This window comes from Camelus ferus, chromosome 17 (genome assembly GCF_009834535.1).
Source record: "Camelus ferus isolate YT-003-E chromosome 17, BCGSAC_Cfer_1.0, whole genome shotgun sequence".
Taxonomy (NCBI): Eukaryota; Metazoa; Chordata; class Mammalia; order Artiodactyla; family Camelidae; genus Camelus; species Camelus ferus.
The window spans coordinates 12,329,880-12,344,908 of NC_045712.1; the positions used below are offsets into that span (position 1 = coordinate 12,329,880).

At 45.8% G+C, this 15,029-nt stretch overlaps 1 protein-coding gene and 1 long non-coding RNA gene across 3 annotated transcripts in view; both read left to right on the forward strand.

Annotated features, from left to right (window-relative positions):
* LOC116657089 overlaps positions 1-5,129 on the forward strand; it is a 116,062-nt gene extending 110,933 nt beyond the window's left edge. The window contains exon 3 of the long non-coding RNA XR_004312023.1: positions 4,748-5,129. This is a non-coding gene — a long non-coding RNA (uncharacterized LOC116657089). The remainder of the gene's footprint in view (positions 1-4,747) is intronic.
* A 6,970-nt stretch (positions 5,130-12,099) lies between these two features.
* LRIG1 (leucine rich repeats and immunoglobulin like domains 1) overlaps positions 12,100-15,029 on the forward strand; it is a 111,348-nt gene continuing 108,418 nt past the window's right edge. The window contains exon 1 of one of the 2 annotated variants that reach the window (XM_032458124.1): positions 12,100-12,363. In XM_032458124.1, the coding sequence (XP_032314015.1) occupies positions 12,137-12,363 (227 nt within the window). In that variant the 5' untranslated portion in view covers positions 12,100-12,136. The remainder of the gene's footprint in view (positions 12,364-15,029) is intronic. The other variant, XM_032458125.1, reaches the window with a different exon arrangement.

Genomic DNA, 15,029 nt, shown 5'->3' on the forward strand with positions numbered 1-15,029 from the left:
TGAGTGATGAACTCTTCTTTAATCTTTGACACCTAGCTCAATGTTTGGTGCATGGTGGGTTATAAATGCTTATGGATGCAGTGGAGATAGAGACTGAGACCTAGAGTGAGAGAAGGAGAGAGAGAGAGAAAATCGATGGCAGTTTGTACTGCCTTTCTGCCTTTTGAGGCAATCCTTACTCTTCCCCCTCCCTCCCCATGAGCAAAGAGGGGGGTCTGTATGGGAACCGGGTCCACTAAACTTTGTTTTCCGTTAGCTGCTGGGCTTTCCAGCAAGTTCACGAGTTGCCAGGGTGGTTTCACACAAAGGCTTCCCTCACATATATTAATTGGCCCTTAACGCACAGGAAGACACCAGTGAGTTTTTATAGCATGTGGAGGGGTTTTGAACCAGGAACCAGATTCCCAGTTTCCCCTGCACCCACTCTTTTCCCTTTGAAGTCAACAGGAGCCCTGCTCAGGGTGTCTAGAGAGAAACAAGGATCTGGTTTAAGTGAATTGTTAGGGAAATGCATTAAAGTGCTAAAGTAAGATTAAGTTACCCAGAGAAAATACACTTTGGTCAGAAGAAACTGCAATCAGAACCATCTGAAGGGGGTCCTGTGGTCAGAGAGAAGAAAACGTGTTTTAAAATTTCGATTAACGCGTTCAGTTGCCTCAAAGGAAATAAAGACCCATTGTCTTTTACATGTTTAAAATATGAATTGTCAATTGATGAGATTGGCAAATTGCTCTACAATTAAAAACATAGAAATGTTGTTTGAGGCAATTAGAGTAATTGTTGTATGTTAATTATGGGCTGATGGATTTTGCAGGCTGCCAGCAATTACCTTCTGAGTCTGAGCTTTTCTGAACAGAATCCAAATCCATAAAGACATTGATATAATAAGAACTCTCTTACTTGTTGGCGTGCCCACCATATTTTCAGTGTCTTTTAAGATACGTAATTATTTTTAATTAGGACTCCAGAAGAAAATTTCTTAATCCATGCTTTACTAGGTCGTCCTTCAAGAGCCCTGTAACCAATATGAAAGGAGAGAGGGAGGAATAGAAGGAGTTGGATGTCAGGCAAACCTCAGTTTAGGTATTTACTAGCTGAGTACTTTGGGCAAACTGCTTAGCCTTTTTTGAATTTCAAAGCTAAATGAGGAAGATATACACCTTACAGGGTTGCTGGAGTTTCACTGAGATAATATTTATATATTCCCAAGTATTATACATGATGCAAAGCAGATGCTCAATAAAAGTAGTTACTGTTTTTCTAGAAGTAGTGGGGAGGGCTGTCTCAAGCTGGGATATCTTCTCAAGCGTTTCTTTAGAATACAATCCTCGTAGTTACTGTTGTAACAATGAGGACTGTCTCATGTGGCTGTTCATATTATGCCCTGCCCAGCTTCTAGGGTAGTCATTGACATTGAGGTCTATGTGAATAGTGCTCCCTGGGGTTGTGCAGTGTGCAACCTTTCCAACTCTACATGGGGGCTCTGCTTGCAACCAGGATCCTAAATTTAAATCCTTTTTAATCTTTGGTCTTTAGATAAACATGCCCTGTTTTTGTTCACTAGATCTTCTCCCAGCTGGACCTTCTTCAGCAGTGTTTGTGAGAGGTTAGCACATTTCTACCTGCAGGCCTCCTGCAGCTGGTTCTTGTTTATCACGTTGTGTTGGACTATAGTTCTACCTGTTCGTTTACATACCGTCTACAGCTGCTTTTAAGCTGCAGTGGCCCAGGAGAGTAGTTGCAAGAAGAACTCAGTGGCCCACAAAGCTGAAAATACTTACTCTTTAGCCCTTTACTGGGAAAGTTCATTGACCCCTGGTGTGGAGGACTGTCTAGCCAAGTATCCGTTTATCTTAATTCCAGGGAAAGTTAATGGCTGATGCTTGTTTGTTTGTTTGTTTGTTTTTCTCTCTCTCACACCTCTTACATTTCTGGGCCAGGAGGTGGGGGTTGGTGTTTTTCCTGATCCTAGTTGTCATTTCCAGACCATTCTCCTTCCTCTCCAACCCCAAATTCTTACAGCCCTGAAACTCATAGCTGATTGATCGATTTAAATTCAAGTATAGTCAGTTTACAATGCTGTGTCAGTTTCTGGTGAACAGCATAACGTTTTAGTCATACACAAACATACATATATGCCTTTTCATATTCTTTTTCATTATTGGTTACTGCAAGATATTAAATATAGTTCCCTGTGCTATACAATAGAAACTTGTTGTTCATCTATTTTATATGTGGTAGGTAATACCTGCAAATCTTGAGCTCCCATTTTATCCCGTCCCACCCCCTTTCTCCCCTGGTAACCATAAGTCTGTTTTCTATCCGTGAGTCTGTTTCTGTTTGGTAAATAAGTTCATTTGGCTCATTTTTTAAGATTCCACATATAAGTGATATCATATGGTATTTGTCTTTCTCTTTCTGGCTTACTTTCTGACGATCTCCAGGTCAATCCATGTTGCTGCGCATGGCATTATTTTATTCTTTTTTATGGTTGAGTAATATTCCCTTGTATTAATATACCATAACTTCTTTATACAGTCATCTTTCGATGGACTTTTAGGTTGTTTCTATGTCTTAAGCCCCAGTTTTTTCTTGATAAAGTGTAGATGGAAACACCTACTGTGTAGGCTTATTACAGAGAGTAAATGAATTTGTGTTGGAGGAAGCCTTGGATCCTAATTACAAACTCAAATGCCTGCCAGAGTGGGTGGGCAGGAAATATAAATTAAGACAGGCAGCAGATGCCTACCCCCTAGAGGTGGATCAGATTTACATTTTGAAAATAAACACATCAGGTCAAAAAAAATCCCTCCTGAAAGTCAAGTTTGGCCCACTTTTTTACGGGGCTAGTGGCTGAGACATGGTAGATATTTATTCTCTTTCTTTTGGGAATTCACCTTGATCATTCGGTCAGCCTAATGCATTTCATGCCCGTGACATTCATTCAACACATCTGCTCTCAGCCCCTCCATGCCTGGCTCTGTGCAAGGAAGGTCACGTGGTGGACCCTTCTCTCAGGCTCCAGTTCTACTGGTAGAGAGGCTGACTGACAAATTGTGAAAATAATTGCAAACTGTGAAAAGTGTTATGACAACAAAGGGATGGGATTAAAAAGAAAAAAGTGGAAGAGGAGCTGGGAATCCTCTCTAATAAAAAGAGAGTATATGAGACTGATGGCTAAGAGCTGGGATTCTGGAGCCTCATTTCCTGGCTGTGTGACCTTAGGCAAGTTACCTCTCCTTTCCAGGCCTTCCTATTCTACAGACAGACCTCATTTCATTGAATGTTGCTTTATTGCACTTCACAAATACTATGTTTTTTGTAAATTGAAGATTGTATCAACCCAGCCTTGAGCAAGTCTGTTGGTGCCATTTTTCCAACAGTATTTGCTCACACCGTGTCTCCGTGTCCTATTTTGGTAATTCTCGCAGTATTTCAAACTTTTTCATGATTACTGTATTTGTTACGGTAATCTATGATCAGTGATCTTTGGTGTTACTACTGTGACTCTCAGAAGGCTCAGATGATAGTGTTTTTTTGCAACAAAGGGTTTTTTAATGAAGGTATGTCCTTTATGTTTTAAAAACATAAAGCTATTACACATTTAATAGACTACAGGATAGGGAAACATCCCTTTTATATGCACTGGGAAACCAAAAATTCACATGACTTGCTTTACTGCGATGGTCAGAAGCTGAACCTGCATTATCTCCCAGATATGCCTGTATTTTATAAAATGGAGATAATAATAGTTCCTACCTCGTAGGACTGTTGAGAGGATTGAGTTAATACATTCAAAGCTCTCAAGCCATTCTCTGGCACATGGGCCCTGGTCACTTAGATTAGCTACATGGCAGCAATGAGTTCTGGATGGGAACTTGGAAACTAGGGTTCTAATAAGGTGACCAGCTTGTCCTGACTCGCCCAGAAGGTTCCTTGCATTAGTGCTGGAAGTCATGTGACCTGGGCAACCCCGCAGATCTGGGCACATCTAGCTGGTTGGTCACCTTAGGTCTACTGCCAGCTTCTAACTAGCCGTGTGACTTTGAGGCCGCCTTATCCCTTGTCTGGATCTATAAAATGAGGAGTTGAGACTAGATGGGTGGTTCTCAAACTTTATCATGAGTGAAAGTCTCCTGTTGTTAGCACGTGGACTGCTGGGCCCCACCCCAGAGTTTCTGATCCAGCAGGTCTGGGATGGGGCCCAACCCCCTGCACTAGATGGCCACACAGACGTCTGGTTGTCTTCTACCAGTCAGTGACTCTGGGACTCCTTCCTGTGACCTGCTCTTTATGGGAAAAAGAGGTTCATGGGCTGAAAACCATTTGTTCCTTCAGTCATTCATTCAACACTATTTCTCGAAGGCCTGTCGTCTATTGGATACTGTTCTCGAGGCCAAGTCTCTAGCAGCCCACAGATCCTGAAGATTGTGATGCCAAGGACTCGGCTCACTGGGGCTTTGAACCCTGCACTGCCCTGCCCCTCCCCAATGTCATGCACAGCGAAGGCTCTTGCGATGCATAGTGTGGATACCGCTGCTGGTGGGGCTGGGGGGTGGGGTGAGCTAGTCTGTGCCCAAGAGATACAGTCCCCGCCCCTTACCCCTACCGAACCCCACACCCAAACTCCCTATCTCACCCAAAGTGTCAACTCTATGGCCAGGACTCCATTTTTTGAGATTCATCCATTGGTCTCTTATGAAAAATAAGGAAAACACTTTGAAGCCTTACCTGATTTTTTTTTCAGGAAGAATGTAACAGGACTTCAGAGATGTCATCCTTTTGGTTATTTTGCTGCCGGCCACATGGGAGAGCCTACCTTTTATAAAGAAGCAGATGCTCTGCATTTCTCTCATACCTGTTTCCGAGCCAGGAGGAAGGGAGCTCATCTGGTAGGATATTTATCACCCAAGAAGTTTTGTTCAACCGCATCAGCCCGTTGGTGTGTTGCATTCAATCAAGGGCCCTGACGGACATGCCAGGAAGGTCAACTGATAACACTAATTTTTCTGGCACTCCTAATGACAGGTTTATTTGATGAGAAACTATACCCCACCCCCAAATCTACTCACGTTTTATGGCATGTCCCCCTAGCCACATTTGCTGCTTCACATATCTATGGCTGCATAACAAATCACCCCAAAATTCATGGCTTAGCACAAGGTCTATTTTTATTGGTTCCCAATTTGTGGGGCAGGACTTTGGGCAGGGGTCAGTAGGGTGGCTCTTCTCCGTTCATGTGGTGCTTGCATGCATGCCAGCACTGTCACAATGTCACTTGCACCAATTCTGTTGGTCAAAGCAAGTCACAGCATCCCAGTTCAAGGAGGGAGGGGACACATACCCCACATCTTGATGGAAGAAAGTATTGGTGGCCGGCCGTCTTTGCAGGAGATGTCATCTATATACTTGCTTTCTCTGCATCTTAGTTAATATACTTCAAATAAGCAAAAGTAGTGTTGTTGTGGGGGTGAGGGTGAGGGGGGCTGGTGACAAGATAAAGTCTTTTCTTTGATTTATATCATCTAAGTTCAAGAAGAGTGTCAGAACTCCCTCAGGGAAATAAGGATATTTAAATGATTACCTAAAGAATGTAGCTCATGGATCAGAGTGCCTGTGAAAAGCGTATAATATGTGTCTGGCTATACGTTGATGATAAATTCGAAACGTGTCAAAAAGCCAACTGTCCTTTTGGAAACAAATACAACAGGCCATAAAATTCTCAACTGCTTCTTATTAGCCTGAATGCATCTCAAAGAAAAAGAGAGTCGAACGGCAAGAGAGGATTTGACCAAATCTCATGGGCAGCAGATGTTTTGAATGCTCCTCAGTTAAGGGGCAATAATGCCAACCACATGCTTGCCTATACTTTTGAAATTATTTTATTAAGGGCCTGTGAAAGTATGGAAAATGTAAACACAGACACACAAGGACATAAAAATGCTCAGAGCACACAGAGAATGGTGTATCCTGACAGCAGTGATGGGAAAGACAGTCACAGGAGGCGTGTATATGGGGTACATGCGGTGACCTGGTGCTTCTTAATGGTTAAATGTGCAAACGAATCGCCGGTGGGCCTTGTTTAAAAGCAGACCTTAAAAAAAAAACAAAACAAAAAAAAAACGGCAGACCTTGATCCAGTGGGTCCGGGGTGGGAGCTGAAATTTGCATATCTGACATACTTCCGGTGCTGTTGGTGCTGCTGGTGCATGGAATTGAGGGGCAAGCTTGCATAAGATGGGGGACAAGGAGGGTCCATGGTATGTTTCCTTCCTCACGAGCAGACAAGGGTCAGGCAGCAAGTGTTGCCTCTGTGCCTACCCTGATGCTTGAAACTGTGCTAGACAACCAGACTCCCCAGACGGGCTGAGACTCGGGCTCTGAACCTAGTGAGCTGCCATGTAGAAGGTAGTGATGGACACAAAAAGTCATTCCAAAGGAGAGTGCTGAGAGGGTGGCAGCTTCACTATTTTTTGTTTGGAGTTTGTTTTTTGGGGGGGTGTGGTAACTAGGTTTATTTATTTATTTTTAATGGAGATACTGGGGATTGAACCAAGGACCTCATGCATGCTAAGCACACGAGGAGTTCTACCGCTGAGCTGTAACCCTCCCTGCTTGGGTTCACTGTTAATTTGCATGGGCTTTGGGTACTTACCTAACTCCTGGCTAGGATATGGCTTAGGTAAGTTGATTGACTAGAGTCTTAGTATCTTCGTTGATAAAATGATCTTTACAATGCCTGCCGCATCGAACTCTCATGTGACTTCAGTGAAATTAATCCATAAGGGGAAATAACGCCTAGCGCATAGTAAGTGCTCAGTAATTATTAACCTTTACTACTGTACAAGTTCTGCAATGTATGGTTGGAAACAAAGGCCAATATATTTATCTTAAAATTATTTTGCTTGTTAATCATAGAGGAAATTCAAGAAACCTCTTAGCTACTATGGAAAGGAAAAGAAATGATGTCTATTCTCTCAAGATCCCTGGGGAGCAAGCATCATGACACATCTCCTTAGACGTTTATTGGCTATAAAGTGTGTGTGTTGATGGTTGAGATGGAACTTTGATTTAAGGCTGTATTCATTCTTGACCTACTAGGACCCTGACACATCATTCAGCCTCTGCTTTCTCATCTGTAAAGTGGGAGCAATAACAACCGTCGTATTCAAAGTTTATGAGGCTCAAATGTCATAGTGGATCTTTGGTGTCCTCAGAGCTGGCTTGACATCTTGGCCTTGTCATGTATGAGCTTGCGTGGCCTTGAGCATTTTTCTTAACATCTACCTCATTGAAAAAAGTTTATAAAGCACTCCTCCATATGACAGACACGGAGTAAGTGCTCTGTAAATGACAGCTGTTGTTATGATGTGACACTGCTTTGAAAAATATAAGGTATATGACTTCATGAAGATTACTATTGTAAATTAGGATAAATGTGCTGTTCTCTGTAAATGTTGAGGTGTTGCTTCTGAGTGGCTGGCAGTATAGCATAAACTTTGATTTCCCTCTCCTTCCCCTGCCCTCCTACTCCTCTTTCACGTGTGGCTCCAAGTGATAATTGGAAAGGTGGCAGGTTGAGGGGAGAGGTACGGTCTCTGGTGATGATATAACTGGCCCGACCCTTCGTCACTGGAGCCAAGAGGTTGCCTCTTACACTGAGCTTCACTCCAGAGTCTCAGAATTTTGAAATGCTCCTAGTTTTCCTAAAACTTGTCTTTATCCTTTCAGTGAACCAGTTAAAAGTGCAAATTCACAACGCAAGGACAAGTATGCAGGTTCTGGTTTGTGTTGGAGGGTGGACCCAAGTGGTCTGGGGGCCCCTGGTTGACACTGCTCTATAGAAGCGGGCAGGGATGCGTGCAGGGACATCGGTGGAGATGCAGCAACTGCAGTTTGGCACTGTTTGGGCATTAACCAATATTCCAGTCGCCAGAGATCGCGCAATGAAACACACCTCTCCCCTACTTCCACCAAGGGAAAACGCTGGGATGGGAGAGAGAGAAATGTCAAAGTTGTGTCTTCTTATATTCCGCTTCCTCTTTTACCTCCTCCACCCATCCATCTCATTGACAAGATTATTGCGAGAAAGGAGTTAATGAGTACACAGCTTTATTTTCCTTGGAAGAGAGATACAAAACAGGCTCAAAGCAGGGCTGTCATCACTCTGCAAGTCTTCAAGGGGTTTATAGGTAATTATTAACCCTTTGTGGCATGCCTGGGGTAGGGGGGAATCCTCTATGCTGAAAGCACCTAAGATTTTCCATCTACAGTACGTACATGGACTCACATTTTTTTAGAGTTAAAATTCAATAATATTTTAAAAACAAGCCTCTGTTGTATGTAGCCCTAAACAGCTGAGATAGCCCCTGAAGTCCTATGTCACCATGGATCCCTCCTTCACTGTCTTTAGTACTCAAGTCGGAAGTACCATTCTCCTTGTTTTCCATTTGAGAAAACTGAGGCTTAAAGACAGGAAATGACCGGGCAAAGGTTTCATGGGTAATAAGGCTTGGCTAGAATCCAGGTCTCCTGAATACTGCCCTGGTGCTCTTTTAATGTGCTGAACATAATGTAAAATTCCTTCTAGCAGTAAGAAAGCACATCTGAATCTCAGTGTTCTTTAAAACCACCAATTATCACCATCTAGAACTGCCATAAACCGCCACTATTTGGTCCACTGGAATTTGTATTTTTTAAAAAATCCATGTGATCAACCTGCTTTCTGGTACTTTTATCATTTGCTTCTCTCCTGCTTGGTGATTTCAGGCTATTTAGATCTTGGGTTTCTCTCTTGCAGTGGGTTTGGGATGATTAACTGCTAGAGCTCCTGTGTTTAAGAGAGCCCTGCAGGGACTTTTTTGTGGGGGATTTGATTCCATGCTGGCCCTGGAGTTTGGTCTCTAGTAGATTAAAATGAATGGGAAAATCTAAAAATCCGTGAGTGACCTCTTCAAGCAATAAGTAACTCTTCAAAATTGGGTAAATGGCAGTGGAGGAAAATGAGAACCCACAGTGCCCAAATCAACTGTCACTGGGTGCTGAAAGGGACCAGTACATGCTCTTTGATAAGCGGGGACAGAGACTCCCTTAGAAACTTGTCCTTGCTGTTACTCAGGTCTTTGTGAGTTTAGCTTGTGGCCCCAGATGAATTCTCCCCTGAGCTCTCCAAGCCCACACTCTCCTTTCAATCACAAGCAGGTTGCTAGCATATGGGCAAACTTCCATACATGGTACGGGGAGCAGACATGACTTCATGCTCTGCTGTAGACGAGGGTAACTGCCAAGGCTCAGGCGCCCAGTCCCCGCAAGTGTTCCTCGGTCTTGGACTCCTTCTCTCTGGCTGCGTGGTAACCAGACCACAGGGGCTGCTTTACATTTGCAGGCACATCCTTACCTTGCCAATTTGCAACTCCTGTCCTCCCATCCTCCAAGAAAACATCCCACAGGTATACCCACAAACATTTGGAAAACACCTGACAATAAGTCTGCATTTTACCATACTGATAATGAAACAAACGCGAAAGATCATTTTAGGTCAGCACATTACGGGGTTCTACGAGTTCAATTTATTTCTGCTGCACATGCTGTTTCATTTGAGGTGAGGTGAGGCGAGGCAGATCTGACAGTTCGTTTAAGGAAATGCTCCTGGGTATTTTGCATTAAGTTACTGTCTTGTGTTCTTTGGTCTTGAAAATTTTAAGAAATCTGGATGTAGAGGACTATATCAATTTGGGGTCCTTTAAATTCCAGTCCCTCCACTTATTATTATTACTTTACCAAAAGGCATGACAAGAAAAAGATGTATTTCCTCTTCTCCTGGTGGACAATGTATGTTTAACGTGGATTACAAATGAAACATAAAAGCTGGCTGAAACCCTAGCTGGAACAGGGTCAGGTACAGCCTGATAATGTTTCTTGGGAATCTTATTTGGATTGATTTACAAACATATTTGAGCATTGAATTGGGCATCCCTGCTGAGATCATGCAGAGAGAGAGAGAGAAAGGAAGAAAGAATGGAAGGGAGGAAGGGAAAAAACGAGGCACCAGTATCTCATAGCATAACAAATCTGAGAGAGGAGGAGGAGGATAAAGAGGGGAAGGAGGGAATAAAAAGAAAGGAACCCAGCAACCACTTGACTAACAAGCCCAAACCCAGTTTTGGTTAAAGAGATGACTTAGGGCTGAGGAAAAGTTTAACATGTCAATTAAAACAACCCTTACAATGTGTCAACAATGGAACAAAACTCTTAAAAATTTGTTTTTCTTTCTGGGAATATCTCCCCTTCGTTTCTGTAACACAGAAGTCAGATTTCATTTGTTGGAGCAAATGTTTTTGAACAGACATGGCTTGCTTAATTTTCCTGACAGTGTGTGCAGTGGTATTAGAAACTTGGATACTCCTGGGAAGGGACATGAGACACAAGCAAACCAAAACACCAAGAGGGGTAGCTTTATCGCATTGTACTAACCTTTTAACTTTTTCACACTATGTGTGTACGTGTGTGTCCCCGTCTGAGTGGCGTGCCTGCCTTATGGTTTCAGTGCACTGTTGTAATACATGGCTACTATGTTCAGACCTGTAGGAGCCAAAGTTAGTAGCCTTGTAACAATTATTATTTCTTTTCTTTCTGTCTCTCAGGAGTACTCTATCCATTGCTTCTCTAAAACTGTCTTTAAAGGGCTCTGATTTAAACACACAAAGCAACCCATTTATCGAAGGCTGGAATGGTTCCAGAATTATCTTTCAGTTCATTAGGGCGGAGGTGGGAGTGGGAGTGTGCGCGCCTTTGGGACCTGGTTCTGCGGTACACCTTCATTTTGGTAATCAAGGACATATTGCTGGATTTAAGAGGTCCAGAACAAGTCAGGAGTTGAAAGGAGCTCCAGGTTGTGAGAGAGGAAGGCGGCCACCCCTAAAATAACTTAAGATGATCGGCAGGACATTTGTAAAGTTTTAAACCTGCGTTTTTGCTTCGAGAGGGCATCTGGAAAATGGGCGCAGACTTGCTCTAAATCACCGGCCCTGTTTGCCGTCTGGGGAGGAAGAAAGAAACCTTGAGGCCGGACCGCTCCAAAGCGGGGGGGAGGGGGGGCGTTACCCAATTAACCAACTTTTTCTTCTCTCCTAGACCCAGAGGGCATACCTTTACTCCTCCTCTCTCCAGCGCGCTTCCCCCTTCACCGTCAGTCGGCACGTCCCCTTTAAGAGCCGTAGGACATCTCTTCTTTTCTCCTCCTAGTCCCCCGCCCTTCACACCTTGGGTGGGAAAAGGGAGTGGGGTGGGGTGGCCAGAGAGGCGGGAGGGGCGGGATCATGGAGAACACTCCAATGGTCGTCCGAGCTGGCCGCCGTGGAACCCAGGCAGCCAATGAACAGCAGGCGGGGGGCGTGGTGGGGCGCTGTTGCAAAGCATCCAACGTGGGCCGGCAGGAGGCCGCGGGGTGCGGAGCCCAGGGGGTGTGTGAGGGCGAGCGGCTGGGGGCGGGGCCTGGAGGACTGGCCCGGGCTGGGCGGTGGGGAGGCGAGCGGCGAGCGGCTGATTGTTCGGCCGCGAGGACTGTGGGATTCTCGCTGCACGGAGGAGCCGTGCGGAGCCCGGAACTGCGCGCGCGCACGCTCTGCCTTCTGCTGTGGGACAGCGAAGCGCACCGGGCCCTTGGAGCAGCGTGGGGGTGGCCGCGCCATCCAGCCCGAGGTCTGCAGCTGGGCGCTCGTAGCCGCGAGGAAGATGCCCACGGGCGCGGAGCTCCGGTTGTGAGCCTGAGCGTCTTTCCCGCAGTGGCGGCGGCACTTGGCGTGCGCGGGGATTCCGGAGCCCGGCCAGAAGCGCAGCGGGAGGAAGAGGCTCACCAGCCGAACACCCCCTGCCCGTGGGGTTCGCAGCGAACACGGGGTGGGGTCGGCCTGGATGGGCGCGGGGTTTGCGGCCCCCTCTGGGCGCTGCGGAGCGGCCCGGACGCCAGGGGCCCGCTGAGCGCCGGAGTCGCAGCTGCGGAGTGAACTTGTGCGGGCAGCCATGCCCCGGCGCGGAGCCTAGTGCCAAGCGGAGCCCCCGCGGGCCAGCCCGCGCCTGCAGTCGTCCCGGACCTCGCAGCCCCGGCCCCCGGAGTTCACAGCGCTCTCCAGACAAGATGGCGCGGCCGGTCCGGGGAGCGCTGGGGGCCCCGCGCCGCTCGCCTGGTCTTCTCTTCCTCTGGCTGCTGCTGCTGCTCGTGCTTCGGCTGGAGCCCGCATCGGCCGGGGCCGGCCCTCGGGCGCCCTGCGCTGCCGCCTGCACTTGCGCTGGGGACTCGCTGGACTGCGGCGGGCGCGGGCTGGCGGTGCTGCCTGGGGACCTGCCCGCCTGGACGCGGAGCCTGTAAGTGCTGCCCTTTGAGCCCTCCCTGCACTCTGGGACGCTGTCACTTGGGGACCGGGCGGTGGGGGTGCTTCCCCGGGAGAGGGGTGCGGATTGAGTTGCGTGTGTGCAAAATTGAATGCGCTGGAAAACTGTTAGCGTGGAATCCCGCAGTGGTGAGACCGTCCATGGGGGTCCGGAGGAGAGAGGGCGTGCGGGAGAAGTCTTGGTCAGAAAAGTGTGCGTCTCCTGAGGGTCCAGAGGTGAGCGAACGTGAATCATGGGGTCTGGAAGTGAATGAGTGGATCTCGAGGTTCTGGAAGAGAAAAAAAGTGTGTGTCGTGGGGGTCTGGAGGTGAGTGAGTGTGGGTCATGAGGGCGATCTGGGAGTTAGTGAGGTGTCTGGAGGTAAGAGAATGTGAGTGAGAGTCTGGAGGTGAGGGTGTATGTGTGTGGGTGGAGAGTGGGAACCATCTGGAAAGGAGAGTGTGAGGAAGTCTGGGGGTCCGCAGGTGTTTTTTTTTTTTTTTTTTTCCATCTCCTATAACCCAGCTGTCTTGTGTCTGAGCTGCTGGGCCTTCCAGAGGGTAATGAATGAAGGTGACTTTTGGCTCCAGTCTTCCATTTACATTATTTATTAGTGAGAGTGTGTAGCCACGTCCTCATCCCCCAGGACCTTTGTGGCCTGATGTGGCTCTGGGGCCGGGGAGAGGTGGGGAGCCTTCTCTGGAGGACCAGCAGTTAGGGGGCTTTGAGTGTTCCTGGAGATCTGTGACTGTTGGAAGTTTGTCCTTTTCCGCCTGGTTGGCATTTTAGGGAACTGTTCTAGACCCTTCCTGTCTGTTTCCTAAGGGACCCGTTAGTCTCGGTGATCCGGTGGAGTGGGGCCCACCCTCTAGCATTTCTCCTCTGTAAATGGCGCAAATCAGTTTTGGAGTAGTGCTACTACAGGAGAGGGTGCCAGGGACTGGGTTGGTTTAAGCAGAGTTTGTTTCACTGGAAAGAGGCTCTTTGCTCTCATTACTTTGGCCTATCTGGACTTAATGGGGCACCTCTTACAGGAGATTTGGCAGGAAAAAAAATACATTAAGTTTCTGTAAACATGGTAGAATATAATAGCCTTTAAAATTTTCTAACAAATCTGGTCCATGAGTCAAATTATTATCCAGTTATCGGTAATTGGCATCTCTGCAGAACTTTTGGTACCTTCCAGAAGAGGCCTAGCTTGAATAGTCTGCTTTTTGGTTGAATAATTGGACATCTTTCCTACACTATATTCGAGGCACAGTAGTAACCTCAGGCATGACATTCACTGTTCAAAAAGGAGAAAAAAAAAAAAACTGGTGACACAAGTTTTAACCAACACCTGTGGCTTGATCTGAGAACATGTGGTCTGGGAATCTGGCTGCTGTGAGGCGAAAGAAGGGAAATTCATTCCTTTTAAATGTGAAGATCCTGCAGCTTTGACATTGGGGCACGGGTCTTTAACTTGGGCTCTGCTATACATCGCTTTGTGGTCAGGTGCTACAGAGTTCTGAAACTGGACCCTTCCCTTATGGGTAGGATTGCTCTTCAGTATCCTGCTGCTTCTGTGGAATTCCCTGACTGAGGGAAAACCATTGGTCACAGTGTGGGTTTTAACACAGGCAGTGACTGTGTTGAGTAGTGGCAGATAGAGCCCAGCATTGCTAGTATTTTCAGGTAGTATTTTATTTAGTTGGTGTATTGTGGTTTTTCTTTACATACTCTCAAAGTAGCTTTATTTAAAAAATAAAATGTGCTGAGCATCAGAGTAACTTCTTGAGTGTTCACCTGTTGGAAGAGTGACCCCCAGTGCCATGTGACAGTGGCATTGTGGGCAGGGCACTTAGTTCAGAAGTCGTGGCTCTCTGGAGAGGACAGGGTGTCCTCTTGTTTGCATTTTCCTACGGTGACAAGATCCACTTTGCCTTGCTCTTTAATTTTTGGAGCAAAACTTCTAGTTGTTATGGGGGCTTTCTGTCGCCTAAGGAGTGACATTTCACATGTCATAAATACCTTTAAAATTGCAGTGTTTTCTCTTTTCCTTACACATTTTATGATCAGTAAATACCAAACTGGCTATTTTGAGCTTCAGTAGTCTTGGTTATACTGATTACAGTGTTAACTTACTAGATTTTGAGATGTGAACAGTATGGCTTCTGGTTAGTAGGTGTCAGTACAAAATGGGTATCCTTTGAAAAATAATTGGGAAGTTATTTTTTTTTCCTGATTAAAGAAAAATCAAGGAAATGTGGGATTTTTTTCCACCTACACTTAAGATTTCTCCATTTAAGTCTTTAGTCTTCTTTTGAATTTTCCATCAGGATATTTATATGTTTTATATTCCTGGCTATGATTCAGTGAGACTTCAGGGGAGAAAGTCTCTGTATGTAATATAATAAAATGTCTTAGAGTTTCACCAAGTTTACACCCTCTGAGTCTATTGTGTCTAGAAAATGCTTTGAGCTAGTTTATAACCCCATGAACTAGATTTACGGCAGCTACTTCAAACAATTTCAGGCTGTGGGTTTGAGATAGAAGGGGACCTGTGGCTTTATGGAACTTTTTTTTTTTTTTTTTTTTTTTGCTTTTGTAAACAGTGTATCTAATTTTGGAGTTGCTCCTAGGCCCAGCATAAGGAAAGTAAAATTTCTTAATAGCGAATG